Below are 19,064 nucleotides of genomic sequence, written 5' to 3'. Positions count from 1 at the left end.
AGGCAACTACAGTATACACTTACGAGTTGAGGTAATCAGTGATTGATGTTCTGATTCAACCTTTGACTTAATAAAATTACTCAGAAAATAGTCTTGATGCTCCTCCTGGATTGGAATTTCTACAGACTCACTGTCCTGTGTGCTGTGTTATAGATGTATGCCACCACACTGAGTTTATTTCACTTAAAACAATCTATTTATTCATTAAGAATACATTTAGGATTCTTCAGCCTTTTGATTTGTGAATCATGCTATACTATACTGGTCTTTGTTTGAGTACTTGTTGGTTCTTTTGTGTGTATACTAGGAGTAAAATTGCTAAGTATAGTAGTACACATCCATAATTCCAACACTTGGGAGGATAAGGGAGCGGAACCCCAAGTTTGAGACCAGTTAGTGCTACATAAGGAGACCTTGCCTTTAAAAATTAGTGGTGTATGCATACAGAGTATCATTTAGCTTTAAAAATGAGTGAAGCATCGGTACTTACTTCAGAAAGAATGAGGAATAAAAACATTATGCTATGTGTTTATGAGTATTTATTCATTTGTTTTGTGGTGGGACAGTACTGGAGTCTGGATTTAAAGCATTTCTGTATGCTTAGCTTTTTTTTTTTACACAAGGTTAGTACTCTACCACTTAGCCACACTTCCACTTTTGCCTTTTTGCTGGTTAGTTATAGATATGAGTCTCACTGATTTGTTTGTCAGGACCTGTTTCTAACTTAAATATTCAGACTTCAGTATGCTGAGTAGCTAGGATTATAGGTATTAGTTTCTTCCACCTAGCTTATGTCTGTGTTTTTAAGGAGCTACCAAATTGTTTTCCATAGTAGCTGCAATATTTTGTATTTCCATCAGCAGTGTAGAAAATGACAGTTTTTATCACACCCTCACTAACACTCTCTTAAAAATTTATTTGACCCATCTTCATCACTATTAAATGGTATTCGTTGTCATTTTATTTCACATTTCTGTAATTACTAAATTATATTGAATGTTATTTGATGTATGCTGGCTATATTTTCTTGGAAAGTAGTCTCAAATACTTTGTTCATTATAAACAGTTTAAAATTGTGATAAAATACAACATCTCATGGAATTAATAATGTTAGTCATTTTAACTGTTTGGTTCAATAATATTAAGTTCATTCACTTGTTGTGTATACATCATCACACTCTTTCCCCAAAACATTTTCCTTTTCTAAAACTGAAAGCTCTTTGTCCATAATTATTTCCCATTTGACTTGTCCTGTCCTAGCTCCTAAAAACCACCATTCTACTTAATGTCTCTGTGAACTTCACTGCATCTCATATGAAAATATATGTCTATCTATGTATAGATATACATATTTATTTGTATATATACAGATACATACATATATGTTTATATATTTTACATATATATGTTTATATATTTGTTTTTTGGTGATTGGCATATTTCTTTAAATATATTTGAAAATTATTCAATTTGTAGCATGTATCAGGAAGTCCATACAGAAATTTCTTGTGACAATTTTAAAATTGTGTTTTGTTTCTGCTGTTTGATTTTAAGCATTCTTTATACACACACACACACATATATATATATATATATATTCAAATAGTTTCTTCCATTTTGTAGTTGTCTTTCAAAAATCTTTCTTGAGAGTATCCCTCAAAACAGAAAAGCTTTCAATTTGGATGATACCCAATTTATTTATCTTTTTTGTTGTTTAAACTTTTGGTGCTATTCCTAAAAAATTATTGCTAAGTGCAGTGTCATGATCATTTCACTATTTAGTTCACATAGTAAAATCAAACATTTGAATGTTTATTAGTAGCAACAGATTTTTAAAATTAATATGGTAGGTTTTATTGTTCTAGCTGGAAGAACACTTGAGAAATTTGCTCCTCTTTGGAAATGATAATTCTCTGCTAGGCTGTGGACTGTGTTTGGACTTTGATCCATGTGACTGTTACTTTGCCAAGACTGGGTTCACAGATCATGGGTCCCTCTTCAGAGCTTCTAGTGTTCCCTAAACCTACTTTTTGGGCTCTTGATGGACAAGACATTCTCCAGGATATTCATTTGTAAAGTTGTGTACAAGTATCTAGTTTATGTTCTGCAGAAAGCAGGCTTGTTACCATGTGTTCAGACTGATGTTACTTCCTCCGGATTCTTGTTAGGTCTTTGGGCCGACATTACTGCCCCGTTTGTGTGAGAAAGTGTCTAGAAATGAGTCACAGGATTGTTCAGGATCAATAGCTACAAACCCAAGATTTACATCTGGAGTAATGGGTATGCATGTCTGTTGGATGGTTAATTGGCAGACAGATGTACTTTCATCACAATTGAGTGGGACTGGTATACATTTACTGAGCTTTTTTAAGATTTAGAGTAGGATTGAGATAGATGGGTCAGCTTGCATGGGGTTGACACACATATACCCCTTCAGGTATTACTGAACTGTTGTAACACTGAAACACTGCATCCCATCCTAGATCCAAGGCCACAAATGGACCTCTTTCCTAGTGGGCCTGTGTTTGAGGAGAACTATTTCTAACTGCTTGTGAAAGTAATAGAGACCAAGTTCCATAGCTGTTTTTAGGGTCTGCTGGGGAACTGAGTCTGGAAAGCCTTTCACAGTAGCACAGTGGGTGAATCTTCCCCGATCAATGCCCTGCACATATGGAATTATTCCTGGTGCATAAGATGGAGAGACTAAGATGAAATTCAGGGCTTCCAACAAGACTATCACATGCTGGATGAGTCTCTTTACAGTCCTCAAAAATAGAATTTTAAATCATGTGGTTATTGGTTTGCACTTTGATCTTTCCCAAAGTTCTTGTATTTGAAGTCTAGTAGGTAACATACCTATTATATTTCATTAAGTATAATTATGCTAGGAGAATTTAAAGACAAATCAACATGGTCTACTAATATGCAGGAGCTAATGTTTCATGCATTATGACAGTAGTGATATGGTATTGAGAGGATATAGGACATATAGCACATCCAAACTTTGAAACAAGTACTGCCATTGCCTACTGTTTGGTTTCATGTTTCATTCCTTTTATTTTCTAAGACTGTGTCTCACTATGTGTCCCAGGCTGGCTTTGAACACACAAGTCTCCTGCCTTTCCCTCTGAAGTGCTAGGTTTACAGATGTGAACCACCATGAGTAGCCTGATTTCATGTTTGTAAAGTGTATATTTTTATATGTAACTTGTTGGTATAACCTTTATGATACTTTTACCTTTATTGTTTAGTTTTGCTTATGAGTTGCTATTGCAGCTTTTCATGGGGGGGGGGGAACAGAAAAGTCACATGACCATGTTATGTCTCTCTAGAGTATATTTAGGCTGTAAAGTCATCATCATATAAAATTTCTTGAACAAAAGGCCACTGTATGATTATTTCATAGGTGCTTATTCAGCATAAAAGTATAGTCACAAATGCTGACAACAACAGAATAATTTAAAAACTGTCATGAAGTATAAATTTAAAACAATTGAATTTAAAGTGCATTTGTGCTATTTTACTCTGAAGTATAGTGCCATAAGGGAATTCTCTGAAAATGAGCTCACATAAAAGGTATTTTAATGCATTTTTTGTCTCAGAAATTATTAAAGCTACTATACAATGATAATTCTTTTTTAAAAAAACTCTGAAAGCATAACTTATCACGTTCTATAATAAAAGATAAAAATGTTTATCCAAGTTCTAAAGTATTAATATATACTTTTAAAGTGAACTTTTGAATATAAATCACTATTAGTTTTAAGCTGTGCAGATTAATTCAAAAGATGTAATGACTTATTCATTCATTATCTAGTAAGTTACATATTACCAATACATATTAATGGCCCTTTATTGGTTGAGGTTAATTTTCTTTGTTTCCCACAATTCCATAGCTTATCTTTTTTTTTCAAATTTTTATTATCAAACTGATGTACAGAGAGGTTACAGTTTCATACGTTATGCATTGGATACATTTTTTGTACTGTTGTTACCTCATCCCTTATCTTTTGTTTGTGCCATTCTTGTCTTATATTTGCATGACTAATTCTATAAACCAATGAATTTATTCACATTTATTTACTTTTATGAAAAAATGCAATTGTACACAAATCTCTTCAAGTACAAACCAGTCTTAGAAATCTATCTGTTATGAAACTTTGGTGTTTGAATGTACTTACTTTATATCAATCATGGTTTTCAAAGGAATAATAGCCATCAAGAAGCTATTGTTCTCTATAGTATTTTATATTGTGATCTTTTAGGTCTAATACATACATTATAAAGACTATTACCATAATTTTACCTTAGAACATTTTCATCTCCCCTTCAAAATTCCTGTACCCATTACCAATCACTTCCCTTACTCCTCTGCCTTTCAAACCTGCTTATGACATGTATAGGAAATTATCAGTCTACCTTCTGTCTCTCTAGATTTAATTAGCTTGGATATTTTGTACAGGTGAAGTCCTAGAATATGTGATCTTTGATAACCATCTTTAGTACTATAGTTAAATGTTTTAAAAGTTCATATTCTAGCATCTACCAGTATTCATTTTTGTTGTCTGATAATATTGAATGGTTTCATTGTAGCATATTGTGTTTATCTGCTTAACAGTTTAGACTGCTTCTACTTTTTGCTGTAAAGAAAAATACTACTACAACTATTTATCTACTAATTTTATCATAGAAATACATTTTCACTTTTCATGACTGTGTCTCTAGAAGTAGATTTTCTGGGACATTTATTAACTCTGTAGTGTTTTGATTCACTGCCAAAATGTTTTTTAAGAGCAGCTACACTGGCTTGTAGTTCTACTTCACTTGGGTTCCAGTTACTTCACATGGGTTCCAGTTTTCCACATTCTTTAAAACACTGTTGCCTTTATTACAATCTCCTAGTAGGGGCAAAATGGTTTCTAATTAAGATTTTGATTTTCATTTCCCTGATGAATTGTACAAAAGCTGTCCCTTTCTGTGTTTATTGGTCTTTTATTTTTATGTTTTGTTTGGAATAATGTTTACTCAGATCTTTTTGAATTTTTAATTGAGTGATTTATCTGTTATTGAATTATTCTTTATAGTCTGTATATAAATGAGACATAATTTCTAAAACATTTGTCCTATTGTCTTTTTATTCTATGGACTAAACATTTTTTTAAGATTGATGAATTCCAATTTTTCTTCTTCCTGTTGTTTCTAAAATTTGGTATGCTGGATCTCAAAAAAAAAACCTGACAAAATTAATGTCAAAAAGATTTATTTGTATATTTTTTAGAAGGTTCTTATAGAAGCACTTACATTTAGGTTTCTTCCTGTTTTGAAACTATTTTTGTACAAGATGTGAAGTAAGGATTCCACTACATTCTTGTATATATGCATATCTTACCATAAGTTAAGTGGTTTATTTTGACTCTTAATTCTGTTCCACTGATAAATATTTTGTATTTATGCTAGTTTCATATGTGTTTATTATTTGGCTTTATAGGATTATTTGAAATTGGAATGTTTGAATTTCCTAATTAGGTTGTGTAAAGTACCTTGTGATTATATATGGGGTTTAGAATCAGCTAGTCCATTTCTATAAAGTCAACTAGGTCCAAGATAGAGCTTAGATTAAATGTAAATATCAAATTTTCATTCATCTTACTAATATTAATTTTTCATATCCATGAACACAAAATACCAACTTATTTGTGGTGCTTTTAATTTTCTCTCAACCATATTTTTATATAAATGAGTGAATATTTGTGGTTAGTGGAGAATTACAGGCTTGGATCAGCCTGGTGAAGAAAGGCAGCAAGAGTCAATAAGTTATATCAGAGCAGGGCTACCAAGGGAAATGAAAGCCAAAGGGGTAGACAGCCTGGAACATCAAAACCTGGTCAGAAACAGCTTGAGGTGCTGTCCAAGGTGCTGAGTGAATTTAGTGTCACTTAGGAGTCATGGATACAGGCTTCTGCAGTGGCCACTATCTACTGCAATAGTTATCCCAAGGGGAAAAAAGAAGGAGCCTGGGTTCATTTCAACATCTGTACCTGTCTGAAAACTCAGCCGGCCTTGAGAAAATACTCATGTAGAACCTGCTATGATCACATTACATAGGGAGTCAGGCCTTTCAGTGCGTGAGCTTGCGTGTATTAAGGTTGGGCATTCCCATTTCCCTAACCAAGCCAGTCTTACTTTCTTTAGACTTATGCTTTGCCTGGTTCTCTTAAAGTATAGAGACATCTTTTGTCCCTGTGTGATACTGCTTTTGGAAATTTGCTATAGCTATTTTCACTTGATAATAGAAGATTGAATATAAGTTATTTGGTATGCTATTTTTTTTAAATGGAAGTTGAGGAATACAAAGTTTAATCTAGTGTTCAATTCTGGATGTGGGAGGTAGTAAGATAATTTAAGCAAGCACCAGATAGATTGATAAAACTAGTAGCTTCAGAATAATTCTAGTCCTTAAATTAGAGTTTCCTTTTCATTCATCACACTATTTTTGTTACCAACAGCTTTGTGAGCAGAATATATATATAGGCAATTGAACCATAACAACTTTACAAAATAGTAACAGTATTTGCTTTATTTTCTTTTTTTTGATAACAGATATACAGTTCATAGGATACACTAGCAACATTAATAGTTTATAGTTGAAACGCAATAATTTTCCTTTCTCATTGTCCCTTTAATGTGTTCACTGGAACAATGTTTTCCTTACTATGTATGAAATACCAGACCCATTCTTGTAAATTGTTTTGTTGTTGGTTGTAGGGCTTGAACTCAGGATCTGGGTGCTGTTCCTGAGCTCTTTTGCTCAAGGAGAGTAGTGCTCTACCACTTGGAGCTACAGCTTCCCGGACTCACTCTTGGCTAAAATAATCATGAAGAATTTACATTGCAATGATATACTTAAATAAAAATAATGATTGCCTAGATGAGATAAAAATAAAAGCTTTAAACTTACTTTGAAGCAACATTTTCTCCTTTCCTCCCTTCTATGTTTTCTTTTTCTGAACTTGGAATTTTCATCCTTTAATTGGCTGGAAACTTTTAATTTTGGTTCTGGATGTTGAACCCAGCATCATCTGCATGATAAGCACATGCTCTACTGCTAAGCTACTTTTCTAGATGCTTATTTTGATCTTTTTCATAGAATGGAGATGAATAACTTCTGATCTTTCTCACAGATGTGATATAATTGAATGGCTTTGGGAGCTTTTGTGGAGCTTGGTACCAGTCTCAAAGATGAGACAAAACATTTTCTACGACTTGTCTTTTAGCCATGTAATTCTGCCAAGCCATAATGTCGGTCAGAATTTTAACCAAGTACAATTGGGCTGTAGAAAATATACTCTATTTTTTTAAATTTTAGCAAAAATGACAGTACTGCCTAAAACTAGCCATTTCTGTTTGTCTACCACCTCAGTTCAATAACCTTATCTGCTTATGCCCTAATAAAAATTGAGTATCTCTAATAGCCTACCTAGCTATAAGGGAGCTAATATTAAGCTGTGCAGAGAGCTCATATGAAGTTCTTTTCATTATGCTTGAACTAGAGCAAAGTCAACCACTCCATTAGGAGATTAGATATATGTGCTGAAATAATATCTTGTGTGACAACTCTCACTTAATACTTTCCTTACTCTTTCTGACTATAAAGATTCGAATAAAACTTCAGTTCAGTAAGACAAGAATGAGAATCTTAAACTATTACTATATTCTGTCAGAACAAAGCTATTTTCAAATTACATACTTTTGAGATATATAAGAGTATTTTGGAGATTCATTTGAAATATTGATGTGATTATCTGGTTATATTTGTTAATTGGCATATATATTAGAGTTGCTACTGACATTTGAAGACAAACAATGATGTTTAACGTTGGGAACATTTGTGTGATTAGCTTATTTTGGTATGTGCCTTGTAGACCATATTGTTTCATATTTATCAATAGAATGGTTTTGCTAGAAGACCATGTACAAGAACACAATAGTTCTTTCATTAAAGGATTTTGAAAAGGTTAGTCATCATCCTTGTCTCTGTAGAATTTGTCTTTTGATTAGAGAATAAATTATAACCTTGAAATTGAAGATAGAGATCCAATGTATGATTGTATTGGTGAATCAGAGAAATTAGATAATAATTCTTACATGGTGACTATCAGAATGAGATATCCGTGTACAATATGGGATGTTTTATTTAGTATTCTGAAATAATTAAAAAAACAAGTATGATGTCAGAAGATTAAGGGATAATTTTTGGCAAATACATAGATATTTTAAAACAATATATAGCGTTATTTTTACTGTTATTAGCAGTGGTAATGCTAGTAGCGCTTAATGCGTACGTGATATGTATTTAACATGTTAAGTTACAACCTTTTCACATAAATTCTGAAAAATAAATACTATCATTCTCCTTTGTAGGCAAAGAAATTTAGTCTAGAGCAATTAAGTAAATTGTTGAATTCAGGTCACATAGTTAGGGATTAGGTGCACATTTGAAACTACTCTTATTTCATTCCAAAACTTTTAAAACTCATTTAAGTAGATGTACCAAATCACACATGCAAAGCTGCCCAGAGGAGAGTTACATACATACTCAGATACCCTAAATAGACTTAGAGTCTATAAAGTTTTAAACAACTTTACAATAGGTAGGTTAACTTCTTTTTCATTAAAATAACATAATAAATGGTTATGAGTGACATGAGAAAGTTACATAATAACTGCAATAATAATAATGATATCATTTTGGCTTGTCTTATAGCTTGTACATGTAGTGGCCATGCAAATATTTGTCATCTACATACAGGAAAATGTTTCTGTACAACCAAAGGAATAAAAGGTGATCAATGCCAATTGTAAGTATAAATATTGCTTTTTTCTTTTTAAGAACTTTTATGGATTGAATTTGTGCTATAGAACTAATTTCTACTCTTTTGAGGTTAGTATTATACCAGTTAAACTTCCAGTATTATAAGCTATTTTTATGTACAAATTCAGTACTTATATTACATATACATATATTTGACAAATGATACTAGTGTGATATAATTATAAAAAAATTAATAGTTTTTCAGAAGTATAAAATTTATATGTAGATACTTTTTTAGACATAGGAAATTATCTTTTATTTAAAATCATTCTTAAGTAACATACCTAAGATATTATTTTCTACAAATTATCTTCTGTATTTAATGTTAAGATAATCATATCTTTCATTAACCACTTAAGTAATACAAATTTTCAAGTTAGGAAAACACATCTCATTTTTTATTTTATTTCCATAGTCACTAAAATTAAAAGTGACATCAAAGTACTGTAGATCTTGGGGATATTCCTACTAAGGAAAAGCAAAAAGCCAATCAAACCAAATCAGAATCCTAGACTGTGAGATAAAAGAAGGCTTCCAGTATTTTGTAGCAGTAAAGCTTGGATGTTATAAGCACAGCTAACTTTATTGTTATGTGGCCTATGAGCTTGCACAGGGCACAAAAGATTCACATGGAATTGATTCTTTGAAGAATGTCACTTACCCCCGCCGTCCCCCCTGCATCTGGGCCCCCCAAACAGACCTAACTTTATTATTAGGTTGGTGGTCATGCATACCAGTTTCCCTTTGTTTTAATGCTTTGTCACCATCTTGAGGAATCTTAATTTTTAAACAAGAATCTTACATTATTTTGAATATCTTTTAATTAGTTTAAGTAGTTGTACAAAGGAGAGTTGCCATTCACTGAAGTCACTTATGAATGCAGTGCACCTTGATCAGTGTCACTCCTTTCAACATTCTCACCTACCTCTCCCAACCCACTCCTTCTCTTATCTTAATTTTAGGTTATGTGTTGAATTTTTGCCCCTTAAAAAAGCAGTTAATGTGTATAGTGCATCTTGATCTGTGTCACTACTTCAACATCTTCACCCTCCTTCGGCCCATTTCTTCCCTTATTTTTGACTTTTACCATCCTACCTCATTTCCTCAAACTATATACCAGCTTCTGATCATAAGCAACACTATGTACATTGATTAAATTCTGTATTTGTTATGTAATAGTATGAAGCAATAAAAACCAACTTCTACAGACCATATTAAACAAAACTGAAATATGGATTTCTTCTCTGATCAGAAAAAAACTAAAAATTTTATTATTAAATTATCATTATATATAATGTGAAATCTAACATTATTAAATGATATTTTATATCATGTATTTTGCATAACTATATAATTATCCAAATAGTTATCTTTTATGTAATTTAGTATTTCAATGACATACTTTGGTCTCTACACAAAAGACAGCAGTGTTTAAATCATTTAAATCAAGAACTTATAGGTTTAGATAATGAAATTATAAGGTTTAATACATATATATGGAATGTATAAAGTACATACTTGTGAAACAAAAATGTACATTTTGGTTTTTCCTTATATATAGATCTTTATAAACAGGGATAAATGAAATACCAAGTTGTAAAGAATATTTTGTAGATATTATTTGTAGATAGAATTTCAGTTACTATTTCTTGTTTGTTCATTGTAGGATTATAAGGAATAGAGTCCTCATTATTTGCTAATATACTTACGTTGTAAAAATGCTCTTTTAGGAAGCAGAGATATCCATTTAAACCAGTAAACAATAATTAAGTTAGTGATTGATGCTTTTTTTTTGGCCAGTCCTGGGCCTTGGACTCAGGGCCTGAGCACTGTCCCTGGCTTCTTCCCGCTCAAGGCTAGCACTCTGCCACTTGAGCCACAGCGCCACTTCTGGCCGTTTTCTGTATATGTGGTGCTGGGGAATCGAACCTAGGGCCTCGTGTATCCGAGGCAGGCACTCTTGCCACTAGGCTATATCCCCAGCCCTGATTGATGCTTTTTAATCAAAAACAATAAGACACTTATTTTGTCCAAAGCATCTTCCAAGCAGTGGTGTATTGTAGTGCTCATTAATAATTTGTTATATTAATGAATTGTTTTGCTTGTGAGCTCCTCCCATTTCACAAGATAAGTTGTTTGTCATTGTGTGTAATAGTCACACATCCCACTTTTCATATGTCATTTTCTTCTAATCTCTGCAAAGTGAAATAGGTTCTTTCCCTGTCTACTAATTCCTTTGTTCCATTACTGTTTATTTGTCCATAACAATGTATTAGAGTGAATTTTGTGAGGGAACATTTCATCAGTGTCACATTCTGAGTGCTCAGTAGATGTATTCATTGGACTAGAAGGAAAAATTACTAATGATTAATAAAAAGAATGACTAATCTTGGAAGGATAACAAAATTTTGAGCAGAGATTATTTGAGCTGAGACTTGAGGAATGAATAAAATTTTTCTAGTTAAAGAAGATAGTAACAGAAACTCAAGGAACAAACCCATCCCAAAGCTAATAAACTAGTTACTAAATGGGCAAAAGAGCTAAGGAGAGAGTTCTCAGAAGAAACTAACATGGCAAAGAAACACATGAGGAAATGTTCATCATCCCCAGCCATAAAAGAAATGCAAATCAAAACAACTCTGAGATTCCATCTCATCTCAGCTAGATTGGCCAACATTGTGAATTCGAACAACAAATATTGGCAGGAATGTGTGGAAAAAGGAACTCTACTGCACTATTGGTGGGAATGTAAACTGCTTTTACTCACTCTGGACAGAAGTTTGGAGATTCCTCAAAAAACTAAACATAGATCTTCTCTACGACCCAGCCATACCAGTCCTGGACATCTGCCCAGACCAGAACATCATAAGCCAAGATACCATAAAGGCACTTGCACATCCATGTTCATTGCTGTACTCTTCACAATAGCCAAGATGTAGAAACAGTCCAGATGCCCTACTATGGATGAATGGATCCAAAATAAATGTGGAACCAGCTTACACAGCCATAGAAAGAATAAAATATGTTATTTTCAGGGAAATGGGTGGACCTAAAACAAACCATGTTAAGTGAGGGAAGCTAAGCTCAGAGGGACAAATGGTGCATATTTCTTTTATATGCAGAAGCTAGATCTAAAATATACCAGGACATAATAACTCATACAGGTTTGTAGGTATTCACACACAGTGAGACTAAAGGAGGATACTCTTAGGAGTATCTCACAATGCTTTATGTGCAGTCTGATCCTATAAAATATTATTTATCTAAATGAACTCCAGGAAATGAAAACAAGAGTTTTTCTTTTTTGCTGTTTTTGTTTTATTTTTGTTCTGTTTGTTCATTTATATTTCTTTGGGAGTTTAAGGAGAGGTACAGAAAAAGAGATGCAAAGGGTGAAAAAAATGCAGCAATGGTATTCAGTGTATATAATGAACAATACAACTTGTGGCTGGGGGATAGGAGGGAAAAACTAGAAGAGTCGAGGCAAGGGATAACATTATCCAAAAGGAAATAAATGCCCTTTTTACTTACTGTATGTAACTCTACCCTCCATATATCATCTTTACAATAACAACTAATAAATTTTAAAAAGAAGATACTAAACAGAGGAGGAAATCTATTTCTACTAGCAAATACATTGAAATGGACTTAGCTGTAGCAGCATTTGCAGTTTCGGTAGCTAGAAAGAATTTTGCTCCTATTTTTTAAATTAAAGGAAGATATACAAAACTATATGCTGTAATCCAACTGTACAACTCATGATGGGGAGACGGAAATGGAGAGGGGAGAAGTAGAGAGGAAAATGAGGGAGGAAGTAACAAGTTTGACAAGAAATGTACTCACTGCCTTCAGTATACTTCAGAAACTATAATCCCTCAACACTTCTGTATATCACTTTGACAATAAATTAATTAATGAAAAAAATAAAGGGAGAAAATCTGGGTGAACTAGAATTCCTAGGGGTATTGAAATGTTTGAACTGAAACCTCAAACTAAACAATGGCTTAAAGCAAAGAACCTGTAGTGAGACTTGAGACATGAATATTGGCTTATCATACGCAAAACCATCTGGAAACTGGTAAGAATTACATAGGATGGTTAACAAATTAGCAGTTAAGTACATACTGTATGAAGCCATAAAAATTGCTAGTTGGTGGTGGACTTTTAGGGTTTCCCTGCACACAAATCTCTCCCGTTCCTTATGAAAACTATAGAGATGATTTTTAGAATGCATTTCCTGTGGTGTCAGCTGGTAGAAAGAAATGGCATCCATATTGGGCAAGCATGAATAATGTGACTAAAACGTCCATTTAAAAGGGGTGCCATAATGAATGGCAGTTCTTTATTTAGATTTGGCCAATGACAATGGATTCTGAAAATATGGTTACTTAAAAATGGTAATACAAACGATATATTCTAAATATATATAATCAGTAGAATGGTTCTAAGAAAAATGTTTGAGGGGTAATACAGACTTTAAAGAAAACTCATAAAAAAGAGAGTGTATATTTTTGCTTATTTCTTATTTTTACAATGTGATGATAACATATTTGCGTCTTGTAAAGCTTAACTCATATAGTTAAGCTCATTTGCAATGTTGTAGTGTAAAGAAATTGTCATCAAGTTTTCTTTCAGCCTTCTAACAATGTTTGTGATGGAAACTAGTCTTCCCTATTGGTGTGCACTTCACACTCTCCATTATCATGCTTGCTCATTTATAGTTTTCTTACAGTTTATTCTTTTGAATAAATTATACTTTTTTAGTGATAATAGATTTTAAGATGTTTACTGTACAGTTTAAATACTTTCTTGACATAAAGCAAAATGTGTTGGGTGCCCTGGCTCCAGCTTGTAATCCTACTTAATTTGTTGCAGAAATTGGGAGGTAGTGGCTTGAGGTCTGCCCATGCCAAAAGAAGCTTCCAAGATTCCATCTTAACCAATGACTGGGCACAGTGGTAAAGGTTACCTGTCCCAACTACAGGCAAGCATATTGACTAGATACATTGGCTTGCACCTCTCATTCCCAGTGACATGGGAAAGCACACAAGTAGGAGGGTCACAGCCGATGCCAGCTCAGGTGTAAAGCCAGAATCTACCTTGAAATACCCAATGCAACATGAACTGTTGGCATGGCTCAAGTGGTAGTCCACTTGCCTAGCAAATTTGAGGGCAAAGGCTTAATCATTAGTATTTTCCTCTTCCCAACCCAAAGCCCAAGCAAAGTGACAGCTGTAACAACAACAACAACAAAAATAAAAACCACTCACAAACCCACCAGGCTTTGAATTACAATAATAGTAAATGAATTTTTGTGTTTTTACAGATGTGATTCTGAAAATCGTTATGTTGGTAATCCACTTAGAGGAACATGTTATTGTGAGTATATTTTCGTTCATAATAATTATTCATATTATTAGTTAGACATGATAAAGGTAATCTTGAATAATAGTTCATGTTACCATCTAATAATTTCTGTTTCTTAAATCTTATAATTATATCATAAGCATATATATATATTGCTAAAGGTAGGCATTATCTTTTTGTTGTATTCTCTGAATTGTATTGGCGCATACTTGGTACTCTAAACAGTAAAACAAAAATAGGTGTTTTTCTCAACTTGAAGAAACTATAGGATTTGAATGTACCTTTATAATTTTAATCTCATCTTTATTTTGGTTAATTTGTAGAATTTAGACCTTTACTTTTTATTATAATAATTTATACAAAGGGATTTAACTATACTTTTGTCAAATTTATTCCATTCTTTTTACTTTCCCTACTTTTTAATAATTTTCATTGTGCTATTTTCAGACATTCATAGTTTAAAAATAATATTCACACTCCATCATCCTGTCTTTTGCTCCTTCTCATCTACTGTTTTTTTTTTTTTTTTTTACAACATTACCTGTTTGCAATCATGTCATATCACTGTTGTTATTTAGGTCTAGATTCCTCATATAAATGAAATGTGGTAAGCTTGGCTTACCTTGAATGCAAAGATGATAATGGATGGTGTCTCCATTTCCATTCTGCACATAACTTAATTTCATTCTTTAATGATTCACATGTCACCATTATATGTACATATTCATGCATACCTACTACATACACATAGATATACATGCACATATATACATCATCATAAATACACTACATTTTCATTATCCAGGAATTGGTTGTTGAATATTAACACTGTTTCTATATTTTGGCTATAAGGATGCCATAAACATGGATGAACAGATAGCTCTTTTGCATGTTGATTTGTACTTCTTTGGATCTATGCCCATGAAAGTGAAGAAGGATCATATGGTAGTTTTATTTTTATTTCCTTGAGGAAGCTCCATAATGATTTCCATATTGCTGCATAATTTACATTCCCAACAAGTGTAGTAATGTTTTTCCTCTACATCTTTACCTTACCTGTTGCTTATATCCTTTGTATTTACATGTGAATTTTAGACTCTGCTTGTCAGTTTTCCCAAAACACTTTATAATATTGAAATTGGGATTGTGCTGAATTTACAGGTGATTGAGAGAACTTATAGCCTTGAGCACAAAAGCTCAGGGACAGTGCCCAGGCCCTGAAATCAAGCCCTAGGAATGTCACACATACACAAAAATTACATTTCCATTAAAGTTATAATCATTTTATATTCTACAGTGTTGCTAAACTCCCATTTTAGTTCTAGTGCCTTTTCAGTATATTTATGTCAGAATTTCTATTTAGACTACAGTGTTTCAGAAAATAATGCAGTTGGATTTCTATTTTTCTCTCTGGATTCTTTTTATTTCTGACATTACAGTAACAGCTAGTATCTCTGAGCTGGGTAAAAGATATGATGAACATGCAAAAATTCATTCTTGTCTTCTTAATCTCAAAAGGAAAGCATTTAATTTTTCACCCTAAAGAATGGTGTAGTTTTCTCCTTAACTTGAAGAAACTCCTTCTATCCCTACTTTGTTGATTATTTTTGGCAATAAGTATTTTATTTGTAATATATTTTCAACATCCATTTATATGATCATGGCAGTTTATATTTTACTTTGCGAACATAGTGACTCGTTTTGTTAAGTTAATGAATGGTACAATCATTATATGGACATATTTTTGTGCCCAGTTGTTGATGGCCATTGGACCAGTTTTAGGTTTTCACTGTTTCAAGCATGCTCACTTCTTTTGGATTGATCAATAGCCACATATGCCCAGTGTCTACTTTATGGAACAACACACTTCTTGTTACATAAGACCAGAATTTCCTTTTAGAAATGTGAAAAATACAGAGCACTAGATGGCAGTGTTGCTACTTGCTATGATACCGTCACAGCTTAAGAACTGGAATCATATGCTGGCCTCTAAGTATTGTACTTCCTAGCCTCCTGAACTGTGAGCCCCCAGATTTCTGTTCATTATAAACACCCAGTCTATGAATATCTGTTATAAAAGCACAGAATGGACTGAGATATACATTATTTGATTTTTATTTTTATAAGAATTTTTACTGTCTTAATACCCTGTCATAAATATCTAATATACCCTGTCATAAATATCTGGTGGTTTATGCCTGTAATCCTAGCTACTCACGAGGCTGAGATCTGAGGATCATGGCTCAAAGCCAGCCCGGGCAGGAAAGTCCATGAGACACTCATCTCCAATTAACCATCAGAAAACTGGAAGTGGCTCAAATGGTAGAACACTAGCCTTGAGCTGAAGAGCTCAGGGACAGCACCCAGGCCCAGAGTTCAAGCCTCACTACTGACAATATATACATAATATATCCATATAATATAATATAAAATAATATATATCAAACCTTACCTGAGATTTACTAACAAAGATACCATGTCTTATTCAAATCCTAATACTCATATTGTATGAAGTTATCTCATTTATTTAATTAAGTCTAAATTTTCAAGTAATATAAAATTTTACTAGACTGAAATTCTGTGAACACAAGGAACTTTATTGTTGACTTTTCATATTTAGAAGGGTATATGGCCTTTAGCCAGCTTTCAGTATATTTAATTATAGCACAGACATAAATGATTAATAAATGACTGAATATCCACTATCAATGTAATAGTCAATGTACGGTCAAGAGATTTATAAGATCAGCAGAATTACATATGATATCATGTCTTACATGACGGTACATGAGATATGATTTTCATCATAAAAAAACTGAAAGCTATCCATGAGTATTCAAGAGACTAAATCTAGGTGCTGGTAGTTCATGCCTATAATCCTAGCTACTCAAGGGGCTGAGATCTGAAGATCTTGCCTCAAAGCCAACCAGGCAGACAAATCCATAATACTCTTATCTTCAGATAACCAGCAAAAACTGGATCTGCAGGTGTAGCTCAAGTGGTAGTGGCAAGCACCATCCCAGAAAACAAAACACAAAAAAGCTCAATGAGAGCATAAGGCCCTGAGTTCAACCCCAAATGCTGACGTAAAAGAACAAAAGAGAATGAATTTTAAATTTTAATTTAAAAATAATTGCTCTCTTTACAATTTTTAAGACAGTTTGGTGGGAACAATAGAGCACAAAAAAACCAGTTTTAGATATTTCCTGGAGCGAATTGTTAAACATTACTGTGACACATTGAAACTATGAATATTCTTGAACTTAGGCTTGCATGTTTTATATATTTAAAAACAAGTTTCTAAGTAAACAAGTACTCATTTATAAACACACTATTATTTAAAACACAACTGATATTGTCAACATTTCTGTGAATCCTTTTTAGATTCTTCAGCTTAGCTAACTATGTCTTCATGAACTCATAAATAAATGCGCATATGAAAATTGACATTTAAAATTTTTGAGAATTCATTTCTAGCCAAATATCATGAATGGGAAGTAGAATTCATTTATTAAATGCTCTTATTTTTATGGCAGTCTTCTGAAAACCAAATATAAATGCATGCACAATTATGTTTAATTCACAGATCTTATGAGATCATAAGTTTTATCTCTGTTTTGCTATTGAGTCTCATTAGGTTAATTAACTCTCATAAGATAACCGAATTGGTATTTGTGAGATTATGACCAAGATCTCCTTAAATGCTGTGGATAATACTAGCTTAAAAATGGACATACATTAGTAAATAAGTCATAAACATAGTGAAAAAGTAAGGTTCCCTTTTATATGATTTACATGTAAAATTTCTCAATTTACATTACAAGCCTTCTGGTTTACAAATGAGCTGAAATTAGCATTACTACTGATGTAGCATAAATCAAGGTTGTTTGATTTTGTGATCATGGCATACCTGACATTTTGGATCACAGGCGTACAAGTATTTACAATAAACACCCTGATTCTTTTTATTGTTGTATATTATAATGAATATGGGCATATAGGTATTTACAATAGACATCCTGATTCTTTTTATTTCTGCATATTCTTTTCTTAATAATGAATATGTCATATAATTCTTGCTGAAAAATAAAACAAATGTTAGATATTTAGCACTTTTTGTTCATCATCCCAAATATATGTTTTCAGAAAAGTCTTCATAGTTGAATTTCTTGTTCTAGTATTTTTCCTATATGTTTTTAGTTATCACTTCCCAATTAATCATTTCTTTGATAGATTATTGGAAGTTTAAACTTATATGCAAATATCCTTTTTACATGATACTTTGCCTAAAATTTTTCTTATGTAGGGCTTTACTTATAACTTTAGTTTTTGCTTTTAATTATTGACATGAATTAGTTGTACAACTGTTTCATTTTTATGTGGCCAGTTATGCATACATACATCTCTCTCTCTCTTGTTTTTTTTTTTCTGGTTCTGGGGTTTGAACTCAGAGCCTAGACACTGTCCCTTAGCCTCTTTGTGCTCAAGGCTAGTGCTTTATCACTTGAGCCATAGTACCAGTTCTGCCTTTTTTTGAGTAGTTTATTGGGATAAGAGTCTCACTGACAACTTACATCTCATGGTGGGGGAGGGAAACCGGGAGGACAAGGTGGGGGAGAAATGAGGGAGGAGGTAACAAATTGGATAAGAAATCTATGCACTGTCCCTACGTATGAAAGTATAACCCTCTGTACATCACTCTGACAATAAAGAAATGAAAAATAAAACAAACAAAAAGAGTCTCACTGACTTTCCTGGGCTATCTTTGAATTGCGATCTTCAGATTTCAGCCTCCTGAGTAGCTAGAATTACAAGTGTTAGCCAC

The 19,064-nt window shown here is 32.9% G+C and overlaps 1 protein-coding gene across 2 annotated transcripts in view; it reads left to right on the top strand.

Moving 5' to 3' along the window:
• The window catches only part of Atrnl1 (attractin like 1), a 427,123-nt gene that overhangs the window by 95,415 nt on the left and 312,644 nt on the right, over positions 1–19,064 (top strand). The window contains exons 20-21 of one of the 2 annotated variants that reach the window (XM_048338181.1): positions 8,765–8,858; positions 14,199–14,251. In XM_048338181.1, coding sequence (XP_048194138.1) covers positions 8,765–8,858; positions 14,199–14,251 — 147 coding nt within the window. Of the gene's footprint in view, positions 1–8,764; positions 8,859–14,198; positions 14,252–19,064 lie in introns of those variants that run through there. The other variant, XR_007209839.1, reaches the window with a different exon arrangement.

The sequence above is a fragment of the Perognathus longimembris genome, chromosome 2, assembly GCF_023159225.1.
Source record: "Perognathus longimembris pacificus isolate PPM17 chromosome 2, ASM2315922v1, whole genome shotgun sequence".
NCBI classification, from domain to species: Eukaryota; Metazoa; Chordata; class Mammalia; order Rodentia; family Heteromyidae; genus Perognathus; species Perognathus longimembris.
Note: the sequence above shows the minus strand (reverse complement) of the source record. Positions and strands in the feature narration are given on the sequence as shown.